Source organism: Oncorhynchus mykiss, chromosome 1, assembly GCF_057628025.1.
Source record: "Oncorhynchus mykiss isolate SJ-2025 chromosome 1, ASM5762802v1, whole genome shotgun sequence".
In the NCBI taxonomy this organism is placed as follows: domain Eukaryota; kingdom Metazoa; phylum Chordata; class Actinopteri; order Salmoniformes; family Salmonidae; genus Oncorhynchus; species Oncorhynchus mykiss.
The window spans coordinates 82,677,713-82,692,183 of NC_143022.1; the positions used below are offsets into that span (position 1 = coordinate 82,677,713).

General features: G+C 44.5%; 1 protein-coding gene across 2 annotated transcripts in view; it reads right to left on the reverse strand.

Moving 5' to 3' along the window:
* Positions 1-14,471, reverse strand: part of LOC110530138 (spectrin beta chain, non-erythrocytic 1) — a 133,732-nt gene that overhangs the window by 34,898 nt on the left and 84,363 nt on the right. For both annotated transcript variants that reach the window (XM_021612995.3, XM_021612985.3), the window contains 11 exons: positions 13,852-14,039; positions 12,765-12,882; positions 12,050-12,208; positions 9,512-9,814; positions 9,177-9,330; positions 7,588-8,458; positions 6,611-6,748; positions 5,745-6,501; positions 3,018-3,220; positions 2,762-2,852; positions 2,514-2,660 (listed from right to left, as the gene is read on the reverse strand). In XM_021612995.3, the coding sequence (XP_021468670.2) occupies positions 2,514-2,660; positions 2,762-2,852; positions 3,018-3,220; positions 5,745-6,501; positions 6,611-6,748; positions 7,588-8,458; positions 9,177-9,330; positions 9,512-9,814; positions 12,050-12,208; positions 12,765-12,882; positions 13,852-14,039 (3,129 nt within the window). The remainder of the gene's footprint in view (positions 1-2,513; positions 2,661-2,761; positions 2,853-3,017; positions 3,221-5,744; positions 6,502-6,610; positions 6,749-7,587; positions 8,459-9,176; positions 9,331-9,511; positions 9,815-12,049; positions 12,209-12,764; positions 12,883-13,851; positions 14,040-14,471) is intronic.

Below are 14,471 nucleotides of genomic sequence, written 5' to 3' on the forward strand. Positions count from 1 at the left end.
GAATTGCAACATTTACCTGGAGCTAACTCTGCAAATAGCACTGCTCTGGGATTTAAAAAGTCATACTCAATCGATCATTAATATAACTAACCAAACATTTTTATTTCATTTATAATCTGTAGAAACTTTGAGAATAGAAAGGGTTCATAAATCTTGTGAAACACCACAGCAGTTGAAAAATATATGGCAAATAGAAAACCGGATGGTGTTCAGAGATAGATGGGATAATAGTTTAATATATATTATATATTTACAAAACATATGGGGGATTGTAAATGATGCAAACAATTACATTGATGGAAGCCACAATCTATCTGCAATATTAAAGCTGATCTACCTCCTAAAAAATTATAATACAAAAAAATGTCAATTTAAAATAATTTCAATCATGAGAACATTTCGCCAAGAACACCGGTAAGTTTGCAGGATATGCACTATTCTTTACCATTTCATTTACAGTAAATTGCATATCGTAATGCATGTCAATTCACAAAATGTTCTTACAGTATTATCTATTGACAGTATACTCTGTTCTAACCTCAGAATTGACAGAAGCCCCCATGGTGTGGCCGTGCACGGACAGACCAGTAGGCCGTGGTGGAAATGTAGAGGACCAGGAATGACATACGGCTGTCCGAAAAATAAAGCAGGCCATTGAGGAGAAAGATGACCCCCCCCCCCCTTTGCCAATGTGGCAATCAGCCTACAAACAATTGCCCGCCTTTTGAAGAGGCACCAGGTATCTATGAAACACATTTACCTGGTGCCTTTTGAGAGAAACAACGACCACGTGAAACAACTGCGGGCCGAGTATGTTCAGGTACAGCACTATATACTGTATTACTGTTACTATTTGATGCAAATGCTCCTTCACAATATCATTTGGAACTATAATGTAAAAATATCTAACCAAATTATATTTTTAGGATGGTGCTTTATGTTGCTGTAAACCATCACAAGTATATCTTTGTTGATGAAGCGGGCTTCAACTTGGCATCGTGGGCGGAACCTCATAAGCCAATAGGGGGCCGTCGAAGTGCAAGGACAACGTGGGGGAAACATCTCCATGTGCGCAGCTATCTCTGAAGACGGTGTGGTAGGATGTAGGCAATTACTTGGATCCTACAACACTGCACACCTCATTGTGTTTCTCAATGAAATTGAGCAGGCTTGTTAAGGTGAAGGGGTCACCTATATCATTGCGTGGAACAATGTTAGGTTTCACCATGCAGACGTGGTTCAGTCATGGTATGGGCCCATCCCTGATTCGTGACCCTATATCTGCCCCCATACTCTCCTTTCCTCAACCCTATTGAGGATTTGAAGGTGTACGAACGCCATCCCCATAAGCGTGCCACCCGCCTTCTGGCCATGGATGAGGCATGTGACGACATCAATGCAGACCAATGTCAAGCTTGGATTCGCCATGCCAAAAGGTTGTCCCGCGGTGCATGATGAACAGAGGACATTCACTGTGGCTTGATGCAAATGAATACTTACTTAACATGGTTTCATTTTACATTTCATTAGATTAGACAGTAAACCTAAATTGCAATTACATCTGAAAAATAAAATGTATTTTTTTAAATGAATGATTAGACATTGGATAGAGATGGAAATAGATTTTCTGTACTTTGTTAGGTAATGTAAGTGTATTGCCTAATGTGAAAACTAATCTACTGTAATTTACAGTACTGTAGCATATTACCTTCAGCACTTCTAAGGGTGATTTGAAACACATCTTGCATTGTTTGCTATTGGATTAACTGGTAAAAAATATTACATTGAAAATCATTTTGTTGTGTTTTGGGTATTAAACCAATGTTCTCAGTACATTTCACAATAAACGTATATTTTTAAGCAATGGTTGTGTGGTGAGAGATGTTTTACAATCCAAATGAATGCACAATGACAGGTTTTGAATGAAAGACGGGCCACATTACCAGTTTGGAGTTTTGTACTAAGAGTTGTGAAAATGTACCACATACTTGTGAAATAGTACCAGAGCGATAAAAATAAGCTGTATTATAAACTGGGTGGTTCGAGCCCTGAATGCTGATTGGCTGAAAGCGGTGGTATACGCGACCGTATACCACAGGAATGACCAAAAAAAGTATTTTTTTTGTTCTAATTACATTTTTAACCAGTTTATAATAGCAATAAGGCACCTCGGGGGTTTGTGGCCAATATCCAAGAACAGCCCTCAGCCATGGTATATTGGCCATATAGCACACACCCCTCGGGCCTTATTGCTTAAATAGCCCACGTGGTTGTCATGACTTGATCGCTCTGCATTCAGGACTAAATTATCCAAAGGAGAGAGCTGTTCTTATCAGACTGGAGGGAAGTGTGGAGTATAAGCATCATCAATAAGTTATGAGATAAAAAAAAATACCTACTTCACACACGGGGAGAGAGCTTTAGGGACACGCACACTCAGACAATAACACAAATCTCAAGGGAGTGTGCAACGAAATTGTCAAAGAGAAGATATACATCATTAAGTCACTGACCTTCTCGATCTTGTCCAGCCACTCCTTGTTTGACTGCAGCTCGGCCATGAACGCCTGGTGTTTGAGCCATTTGCTGTGGAGGTTTCTGGCTTCGTCGTACGACATGTCCTGAGCTGTGAGCATCTTCTCATTGATCCACAGGGAGAGCTGCACACACCAAAGAGCCAATTAGTGAGACACACACCCAGAGAGAGAGAGAGAGAGTAGGTGAGGGGTATGTTATATGGGTGTGATAGGGGGCAGCTCACCTCTTGGCAGTCCTGGAGGAACTTCTGCAGGTCTCTGTTATCCTTCAGCTTACAGAGAAGCTCACTGGCCATCATGCGGTTCTTCTTATGTCTTCACACACACACACGTTAAAACATTATATCTTCAGCACAGAGAGAGGTAAGAGTTCAGAAACAGCCGTTTAAAAAAAATGGATAGGTAATGATGGCTACCACTCAGTTCTCCACATACACAATAAATCAAATTGTATAGAGCTTTTAACAAAGTATTCAATACCTCTCATCGATAGAGTCCACTTTCTCCTGGATGCGGTCAGCGTTGACATTTCCATCGCTGACCAGCCTGCGTCCGGTGTCCACCACGGCTTTGATCTTCTCCTCGTTGGCGTCCATGGTGGTCATGAAGTCCTCCTGCTTCTTAATGGCTCCCTCCGCCCCCTCCAGAGTCCTGGGCATCTCTGTATGGGCCAGCACATACTCCTGAGAAAGAGAGGAGGGAGGCAGGGAAAGAGGGAATGAGGAAGGAGGCGGACAGTAGCGGCGTCAGTGAGTGTGCCATTTGACTCTTCATCAAGAACATACAGGTGACTCCCATGTACTGTCGCCTACTGTAGCACAGTAACAGCGGATATGGTGTTTCTCTCAGAAATCTTTCCAGAGGACTGAGCCAACAGAGGTGTGTGTGTGTATGCATCTGATTGGCTGGGATGTGAGCGGTAGTGCTGAACAGCGCAGTCAGTGTGGTCCAGCTGAAGCCCCAGACAGTGATCTGACTAATAGAGCAGTCTGCCTCTTTTAGCATCACTCTAATAATGAGGGGTTCAACCCGTCGGCTAGACCACAAAGGAATGCGCACACACACGCATACTTTCTTTAACAATGTGTGTAGGCCATTATTTAACTATAATGTTAACATTAACAGTATGATGCAGTCCTTGCAATGGAGTTGCAGTACTGAGAGCTTGCTTTGTACACTGTGCCATTGCATTTATTATCATGGTTATTTTGCTCACTGCCATTTGTCTGAAACAAAAATGGGCAGAAGTGTAGTGCTTTCCCTGACAAAAAAAAAATCTTGTTCGACCGAGAGTCTTCTGTTCTTTCGACCAATTGATTGGTTGAAATGTTAAAACGTGTATTTTTCCATATAGACACATCCTATGTGTTTCAATCAAATCAACTATGTACTGAGCCTGTCTGATGATTTAAACAAACCGTTTGATTAAATAATTAAGATGAATGACTATAGGGAGTCTGACTGCAATTGATTTGAGTGTGCCGGGCTCAGACTTGCTGCGCTGTGTACATTTTTTTAAAGCGAGTGACTAACTAGCACCGGTTGTCTCCCTCTCCTCCCTCCTGCAGCGACCACCACAGAACATCAACAGTGTTTATCACGCTGTCCGTGTTGATGAAGCTGCAACATAATTACAGCCATTTCTGATTGAAAAGTTCTGTTACTGAAATTTTATTTAGGGAAAAACATTCCCTATTCCCTCAAACCTTTCTCTTTACGTGATGCATGAATGCATTGCACGCATGTGACCAATAGGGCCTGACCTATAGCATATCATAATCACATTGGTTATAACAAACTCCAAACACATGCAGCAAAGTGGATGCAGATGACGTGACAAATAAACTGGAAATGGAGGAATGGTTGGTTGCTCAGGAGGTAAAGGGGAAGCTAGATGTGGGGAATAAATGTGACTAGTTGTGGAAAATACTGGAGATCAAGAAAAATAAAGTAAGGAGCAGGTACTGCGTCCATATTATGTGTGTCAAACAGGTTCGGTTAGATTACAATATATTTTTTCTGACTGTTTGGAACAACGTAAACACTAAATGATAAGCGGGCCAGAGTCTGTTGTAAAGTTTATTTTTGGGAAAGCCTTTATTACAGCAAAGACTAAAAACAGTCGCATGCATTATTGACTGCAATTGCCGACATGGAACGGTTTATTAATTGTTAGCGCTAACTATTCAAGCGTCGCTTTGTCATTTTATTTTAAAACAAATTCTTGATTACATTTCAAATTGTATGCTGTGTGCTGACATGAATGAACGTTTGATTGAAACATTAGCCTATGTAAGTATTGAAATATAGACCTAAGTAAGTTACGGTATAAAGACTAAACAGGACGCGTTCTAAGACCTACAGCTCAATGGCGGTTATACAAGCCTGCTGGGCTAAGCCTACTAATGATGATATTACTTATTACAATGAGGATCATAATAATAGTAATAAGAAGGAGATAAAGAAAAGAGGGTTATTATTATAAATATTATTTTTCTAATACCAGAGAGGCTGTTCTAAAGAAAAAAAAAATGTGTAAAGCCTTTCATTACAGCATAGCAAAGATGAAAAACAGCCGAATTTGTATCTGACATGTTGTGGTTGCAGGAGGCTTTAACAAACACTCAAACTGGTAACAAGCAGGATCTGTCTCATTTCTGTAGATACAGTATATGGATGATTTATAAAGCCAGGCACATTTATCTCCTCACTTTTCTTAGACAATTAAGGCAAGGGCTGTTTTCTCATCTCCTAACTCCACTTCTGCCTCATTGTTCTCAACACCAATACACCGGTTATCTTTGCTATTATGCAAATAGCAACATAGTTTGGAAAAGGCACCAATTCAACGTCACACTGATGTTTTAGACCGGCGGACAGCGACTGCTATCCAACGCGGGAGAAAGCAAATAAAAATGGGATTATTTTTATTCGTGTTTCACCATTTTTGTTATATAATATAACCATATACAATTTCAGTAGCACATCTTAGAATGATGGACTGTGCCATCCCCACGGCCTCTCAATAGATTAGCCCACTCAGACAGGCGCAAATCAGACCATTGTCTGGTACACCATTAATTATTTAAAAAATGTTTGCTACTGCTCGACTAAAGAAATCTCGGTCAAGCAACAGCCTATCAACCAAACAATCTACCAGTCGACTAAATGGTGTCAGCCCTACAGAAGTGTGCAATGTGATGTTACCTGGTTGTTGAGGAAGGCCTCAGCCTGCTTGGTGTCCCTAAGGAACAGCTGGTGGGCATGGGACTGGGACAGTAGGTTCTGACGGTTCTCCCACATCTTGTGCAGCTCGTTCCAGCCCGTGTCGAGGGCCTGCAGCCTCTGCCTCAGGAACATGTACTGGGCGTCCGTCTGGCCCTGGGTCACCATCTCACCCATGTCCCTCATCTTCTGGTAGTCCTCCTCGTAGTTGCGGATCTCGTTCTTGATGCCCTCGTGCTGCGCCAGAAGCTTCTCGGCCTCAGTCAGTGTGTTGGGCATGTCTTCTGAAGCGATGGCCGTCTGGGTCTTGGACAGCCATGATTGGAAGTCATCCAGCTCCCGGAAGAACTGCTGCAGCTTGCTGGCCTCGCCAAGAGACTCCTCGCGATTCTTCAAGGTGCCCTTCATCTCATCCCACACCCCTGTGATCTCCCCCAGACGACCCATGATGCCCTGGGCCTGGTCAGGGTGCTCAGTCGCCAGGCACTCCCCCTCCTTCCCCAGTTCTCCCAGCTTGTCCTCGATGGCAGCCAGGTCACGCTCCATGCCGGTGAGTTTGCGCTGTAGGGCCATGACCCCGGCAAGATCGTTGCCCAGCTCCTGGGTGGACTCGATAACCTTGGTCTTCTCACGGATCCACGACTTGGTTTCATTGCACTCCAGGTGGTAGTTCTGCACGCCCAGAGCTGAGTTGAGGGAGTCTTTCTTCAGGTCAACTAGGTCACGGAACTGGCTCCATCTAGAGTGACGTAGAAACACACAGTCAGGGGAGAATACATTTCCACTAGAGGTTTTTAACTGAGGTTAAATGTAGTTGGTGTTGAGATTGATGTAGGATGTTACTCGACCTGGTGTTGAGTTTGTCCTGTTGGGCTTTGATCTCCTTCTCACTGGGGTGACCGTTGTGGATGAGTTGCCTAGCAATCTGGTTCACCACAGCAACGCGGGATGCTTGGTTGTTCATCTCTGGCTCCAGACTCTCAAACCTACGGGGGAAGAGGGTGAGGAGGATAGAGAGGGGGAGGAGGAAGAGGGAGGGGGAGGAGGAAGAGAGGGTTGGAGGCGGAAGAGGTGGTAGAGAGGGGATAGAGGGGGAAGAGGTAGAGATGGACAAATAATGGGAGAGGAGGAGGTAGAGAGAGGGAGAAGGGGTAGAGGGGTGTAGAATAGGGGGCGGAGGAGAAATAAGCAGATGGAAACAATGTGATTTTAATGTTAATTCTGTTAACATGCTTTGTTTCCAGCTAAACTGTAATGCCATGTTCCAGCTGTCAGTATATAGAAGCAAAGCCAATGAAACAGGAGTCTGGGAATGGTTCCATGCGGTGGACAGTGAGTAAACAGTGTGGAGGGGGAGACATCATTTCAGACCAGAGACACACGGAGTAAACAAGCCATTGAACTACTGTCCAAAACACTAAGCTAACTGAGGACACAGCCTGTTTCTTCTCAGTGTGGGAAGACTTTAGAATGATTTGGCTTTAAAACATTGTAGGCTCTGTTGCTAAGTGGGAAGTGAATTACAGGATTCTAGTTTCCACACCTTGCACTAGCGGCCCACCCTAGCTGGCATAAAAAGTATTTGTTTCACACATCCCTTCCAATGTGCACATACATTTAATTCTAGCTCTGACAGACATACAAAGATATTGCAAACATGGGAAATATTCTGAATTTCATTGGCACAGGGGTTTCACTGTGGGAGTTCTATGTCTCAAGTCTGCCTCAAGAGAAAGGGTTGTCTTGAAATGACAACCGATCTCCAAATTGATCAACTGACATAATGCATCTGAACTCGATAAGCATGGTTAGGCTAGATGTCTACCTGTGCTGAACCACTTCCAGATCTTCCAGTTTCTCTGGTATCTCCATACTGTTGAGCCACTGCTCCTTCTCATCGATCCACACCTCACAGGCGGCCGCCTCGTTGAACATCTTATAGAGGGCCAGGGCATCCTGCAGGGCCTGTTTCCTCAGCCGGGTCAGCTCAGCTACCTCCTTGTAGCGCTCTTCAATGCCTGCCAGGCGCCCCTGCACCTCCTTTGAGCCAGTTTGCTCCTTGGGTAGGGTTTTGGACTGCTCGTGCAGGGCGTCGATGACTGGTCGGTAGCTGGTGATCTCCTCGGCCACGTCCTTGTGCTTCTTGACCAGGGCCTGGGTGGAGAACTCGTCGTGGCCAACATCAGCACTGGACACGATGCGGAGAACATCCAGCATCCAGGCGTCGATGTCATCGGCGTCAGCCTGGAACTGGTGCAGGTTGCAGGCCTCCTCCAGCCGGGCCTTCCTGACTGCAGACAGCCCCTCCAGGGCCGCCCACTGCGCCTGGATGTCTTGGATGCGTTTGCAGATCTTGTCGGCTCCGAAGTGGTCGGCGGCCACCAGCTCCTCTCCCTGTTTGATGGTCTGCTGCAAGTGGCCAGCGCGACCGCTCATCTCGTCCTCGAAGGCGCGATGCTGGCTCAGCAGGCGCACGGCCCCAGTCAGGTCCTTGCCACAGTCCTCCGAGGACAGGATCTGTTCCTTCTCCCGGATCCAGCCCTCCTCCTCGGCCATCTCCCAGAAGAACTTCCAGAGGCGGCGGGACTCCTCCAGGCGGGCGCAGCGATCGGCGGCCAGCTGGCTCAGCTCTGCGTAGCAGAACTCCATGTGGGCCATGCGGTCTCGGATCACCTGGGGGTCACAGGGCTTGTAGCCTAAAAGGGGGGACAGGAACACGTCACACTCAAAACACCTATCATTTAAACTGAAAATACAAGCTTATATAACTGACAAAGAACAAGGACTTATTTTTCTGACAGGTGGCAGCATTGTCTTGGATTCTACAAGGTGTAGACAGCCTCCCACAGGGATGCTAGTCCATGTTGACGCCAATGCGTCCCATAGTTGTGTCAAGTTGGCTGGATGTCCTTTGGGTGGTGGACCATTCTTGATACACACAGGAAACTTGTGTGGAAAACCCAGCAGCGTTGCGGTCCTTGGCACACTCAAACCGTTGCGCCTGGCACCTACTACCGTACCCTGTTCAAAGGCACTTAAATCAAACCCTTAAATATTTTGTCTTGCCCATTCACCCTCTGAATGGCACAGAAACACATTCCATGTCTCAATTGTCTCAAGGCTTAAAGATCCTTCTTTCACCTGTCTCCTCACCTTCATCTACACTGATTGAAGTGGATTTAACAAGTGACAATAAGGGATCATAACATTCACCTGGTCAGTCTCATGGAAAGAGCTGGTGTTCATAATGTTTTGTACACTCAGTGTATAGCTATACCCTTAAGGATACAATTCATCCATAATCTCTCCTGCTTTTACGCTCCATCCAAATATAGCCTACAGATATCACCCACAGAGAGAGCAAAAATAAATCACCTACCACACAAAACTGACTAATCCCAGCACGTGACTCACCCTCTGCGTCGATGGCGAACTTCTGAGCGTTGTTGTTGACGGCTTTGACGCGGTTGGCTTGGATGGCGATATCAGCCTCCACCAGAGCATGCTTCTGCAGCAGGTCCTCCACTCCCAGCAGGTGTTTCCCATAGTCCTGGGACAGCAGCAGCATCTGAAGATACAGGGCACAGCAACAGGGTCAGGAAGATCACAGGTCACTGGGGTCAATAGTGGGCAATGTAACTAAGCCAAAGACAGTTGCTCGTACATCACAAAATGTGACTGTTCTTATCGCACCATCCAACCACATTGTCCCCAATCTATCCCTCAATCATCACCACCATCTTCCTCACCTTCATCTCGTCCATCCAGTCCATGATGTGGAGCATCTCTTGAAAGACCCTCTGCAGGCCCAGGTTCATCTCCAGCCGGATGCGCCGGGCCTTCAGCAGCTCCAGCAGGTACTCCCACAGACGCAGCACATTGTCCTTCCTCGCAGTCACGCGCTTGATGTCATGGTAGTTCTCCGCCTCCAGCTCCTTGGCCACAGAGAGCACAGCCTGCACACGCTCCTCGTAGGCGCCGATGTCCGTCTCAATGGCCTCATGCTTTTTGGTGGCAGCCTCCACTGCCTGCAGGTCGAAGCCAAAGTTGTCCTAACGGAGGGAGGGAGCAAGGGAAAGAAAGGAGTGAGGTGATATATGGGGTTGTATCTAACTGTATAGAACTACCAGGGAGATATTACATAGGTCTGTATAGAACTACTGTACCAGTGAGATATTAAAATGGGTCTGTAGAGAACTACCAGGGAGATATTAAATGGTCCCGAAGAGAACTACTGTACCAGGGAGATATTAAATGGGTCTGTAGTGTCATGACGTTGCCCTCTTTGGGTACAAAAGAGCCTCCCTCTTGCCTCCAACTAGGCTGCTGTGGTCAGAGAGAGGTCGTAAATTCCTGAGGAGAAGACCGTGCCTCATGGCCACACAGTATAAGAGAGACGGAGTGAATTTTCATAGAGAAAGGAATTTCTTCCACCTCAAAGAACTTGAGGTCCAAACAAATTTCATGTTCCGGAGAAGGTATAAAAGATCGGTGAAGAATCCAGCTACGAACTGGTCTGTTTGTTACAACTTGGGGAAGCTCATGGGAGACGGTGTGGACACATTACCGTAACACTGTTTATATAATAGCCTCCGATATGAGGTTTACATCTAATTGTTGTATAATATGAATGAATGTGTATGATACTGTTTGTATAATTGTGTAATGTGATTTTGGACTGTTTAATGAAGAAAACTTAAATTCCCTTTTGAGTTGAACTAAATCAGAGGACCGCCCCTGAGCCCAGTTAGGGTCAGACATCCTGGGACAGCCCCTTTTCTGCAATTCCGAATAAAACCCAACTTTGAGAAATTCTCAGACCATGTTTCTCTCAATCACGGGAGACCATTGCTGAATCTTTTAACCATACCACGTGGTTAAACTCTTAGACTATCGATACTGACAGAATAAGAACAAGTCTTTGATATTAATTGTCTGCAGCTAGGAATTCAGTATCATTGAACGCGAAGTTCCGCCGAAACATCCATTCTACAACATGAATGAATATCACTCTGAACTATCCACTATAACCACTACACCGAGACAGAGAGAGAGACGGACAATTCTACAAAAGAGACAAACTTTTCAACAGCGATCAAGACTACACACTGAGCAGATAGATAGATAGATAGATAGATAGATAGATAGATAGATAGAGAGATAGATACTGTATCTATCTATATATATATATATATATATATATATAGCGCAATTGTTTCCGAATGAGTGAGCGTTCATGTGTAAAGGATTAGCATTTCAATTGTTAATTATTAACTCTGTAGTGACTTCTCAGCTGACCCCCACTCCCCATTTTGTTCACCGAGCCGTGATGCCGGTTTAGCCCACTAGGGCACATTCCCTTATCATTTTTTGTAACCATATTGACTGTTTATGCATTTCTGTGAATTACTTATATCATTTATTTATTATTAACTAAGACAATTGATGTATGGATGAATCATAGTGAAGACTGGGTTCGTGCAGATAACCAACAATTTACAACGTTTGGAATGAGACTAACGTGAGGTAAAATAAATAATTCATTAATCAGAAGACGATTGATCAGATATGAAAATATCTGAAAGGTTATATTGGGAAATTATAACTTTGCAATCTGAATATTTTCCTTGGTGCCTCGACTTCCTAGTTAATTACAGTTACATGATTAATCAGTTTGATCGCGTAATACTAATTACAGAGAATCTTTGATAAAAACTTAAAGTCTTCATTTAATGATAGTAAAGACACGACAGTAGAGAACTACTGTACCAGGGAGATATTAAATGGGTCTGTATAAAACTACCAGGGAGATATTAAATGGGTCTGTATAAAACTACCGGGGAGAAATTAAATGGGTCTGAAGAGAACTACTGTACCAGCGAGATATTAAATGGGTCTGTATAAAACTACTGGGGAGAAATTAAATGGGTCTGAAGAGAACTACTGTACCAGGGAGATATTAAATGGGTCTGAAGAGAACTACTGTACCAGGGAGATATTAAATGGGTCTGAAGAGAACTACTGTACCGGGGAGATATTAAATGGGTCTGAAGAGAACTACTGTACCGGGGAGATATTAAATGGGTCTGAAGAGAACTACCAGGGAGATATTAAATGGGTGAACATCATGAGGATGAGACAGGGGAGTAAATTACTTCATTGTCCATGACCAGAGTGGATGATGGCTATGAACCAAAACAGTTCAGGTAGATAATGTACAGTAGGAGTAGTGTCATTGTTAGTGTGTACCACCAGTGTGTGTGTGTGTATCAATGAGTGTGTGTTACCTGCGAGACGAGGCGTTGGTTTTCACTCAGCCAGGTCTCTCTCATGGCAGCCTTGCGATCGAAGCGGCGGGCCAGCTGCTCCAGTTTCTCCTGACGAATAAGCTCCGTCCTCAGCGCCAGCTCCCTCTCATGCTCAGACTTCTCCAGCCTCTCCCAGGCCTGACAGGAGAGACACACACGTTCAAGTAACGGTCATACAGGTTCACCGTACAGAACTCTATGGACCTAATACATCTACTGTACTCAGGGCTGCCCCCCCCATTAGGCAAGATTAGGCGGCCGATTAGGCGGTATTTTGACAAGTGGCTGCCTCCCTCCGGCACCCCTGATCGGCTACTACACCGCCCGCGGCACCCTAGCCACCAGGGAATAATGTTGCTGTAGTTCCCGCCAACACCCCATTCCCGCTCCTCCCAAAGTTCACTCCCACTATCCTTGGTAGCTATGGTGATGTAAGCTAAACCCACCTAGCAACTGTACAATCCCCCAAAGCAAAGTAAATCTTCCTGTCATTAACTATACTAAACTCACAGAAACCACCATGTCTATCCATTAAATCTACTTGAACCCTCTGTCGATCAGCTTACCGCCCTTAAACTGTCTGTCAATCACTAATCAATTCCAACCTAATCGAGGACACAAGGATTTCTGAGTGTTTGTTTTAGCCAGGCTGTTGAGATAAGCCTGTTCTTTATTAAGGAGCACTAGGTCTCACCTTGTTGATGTCTGAGATGAGTTTGCCGTCCCGTGGCATGTAGACCTTCTGATTGTTGGCCCTCATCTTACTTTGAATGGTGAAGAGGAGAACCTCCAGGTTGCCCTTCTCTGTGAACCTGACAGAAACAAAGAGAATAACATAATTGTAATGCTGTGTAAACCTGCCAGGGAGATTAGGCCAATTCCACTCTAATGGCTGGTGGCGTTTGCCTTGACCCATGCAACTCCAGCTATCAACAAAAAGATGAGCATTATTTTCCTGCCAGTAGGCCACAGAAGAATATATATTTTGTCAGCAGTAGGGGTGACATTGTTGCCTCTGTAGAAATGGTGCCAAAGTCAATTTCAACAGGCTGAAACATCTGTCTGAAAAAGCTTTGCTTTTAGCCATGAAAAACTGGAATTCAGAAAAAAGCTTTGAGGAATGCCAAGGCTAAGAGCAGGTTAGTGAATTTCATCATGAATTTTGTTTCGGAGGCAGCTCTGCAGTGGTCACTAGCTGGCACAGCCACAAAGTCATAAAATCTGATTATAAACCTAAAACTAACCTTAACTGCCAACCCTGATGCTTAATCCTAACCTTAAATGGAAGATCAAAAAGCTTTTTGTTTTAATGAATTTTTACAATCTGGCCAATTTTAACTTTGCAACTTTCTCATCTAGCAGAAATCACTCAGTGCTGATTCCAAGACAAGATTCAAGACAAACAACCTGCAGGCCAAGACGAAGCTTGAATAAAAAATAGTGATACTAGCAAGAGGAGTGTGTGGGTTTGTCTTTTCTTTGAAGTTACTTCTCAGAACCCAGAGGCATTAGTTCACACGGTGACTAGCTATGAATCTGATATTACTTGTCTACACATATAAAATCCATGAATGTTTCCATTATGTCCATGGTGAGTCTATTCTGGGAACAGATACTGTAATATTAGAGTAAATTCCAAGTCAAGCTGATGGTATGAAGCGTGTGGGAAACTTGGGAGGTAGATGGAGGACATAGTGGAAGACAATATATGAACTCGGATGTGTTTGGGCATGTGCATTTAAGTGTGTGTGTGTGTGTGTGTGTGTGTGTCTCTCTCTCACTTGGGGGGCTTTTCCACGGTACGGTAGGTGTTGAAGGCCTGAAGCTGTTGCTGCACCCCCACTAAGGAGTTGGCAAACTTGCGGTTGTTGAGGATGATGATGGTCTGTTCAATCCATTCCAGGAGGTCAGAGGCCAGACTCTCATATTTCTGAATCATGTTATCTGTCTCAATGGCATTGTCCAGCACCTGGGAGATGAAGTAGGTGAATCAGTAGAAGAGTACATGCATTGTATACTGATTACAGCTACTGTGGGAAATATGCTTCGAGGCAGGCATTCCCTAACTTCACATTTACAAAACAGTACATTTATACACTGCTCAAAAAAATAAAGGGAACACTTAAACACCACAATGTAACTCCAAGTCAATCACACTTCTATGAAATCAAACTGTCCACTTAGGAAACAAAACCGATTGACAATAAATGTCACATGCTGTTGTGCAAATGGAATAGACAACAGGTGGAAATTACAGGCAATTAGCAAGACACCCCCAATAAAGGAGTGGTTCTGCAGGTGGTGACCACAGACCACTTCTCAGTTCCTATGCTTCCTGGCTGATGTTTTGGTTACTTTTGAATGCTGGCGGTGCTTTCACTCTAGTGGTAGCATGAGACGG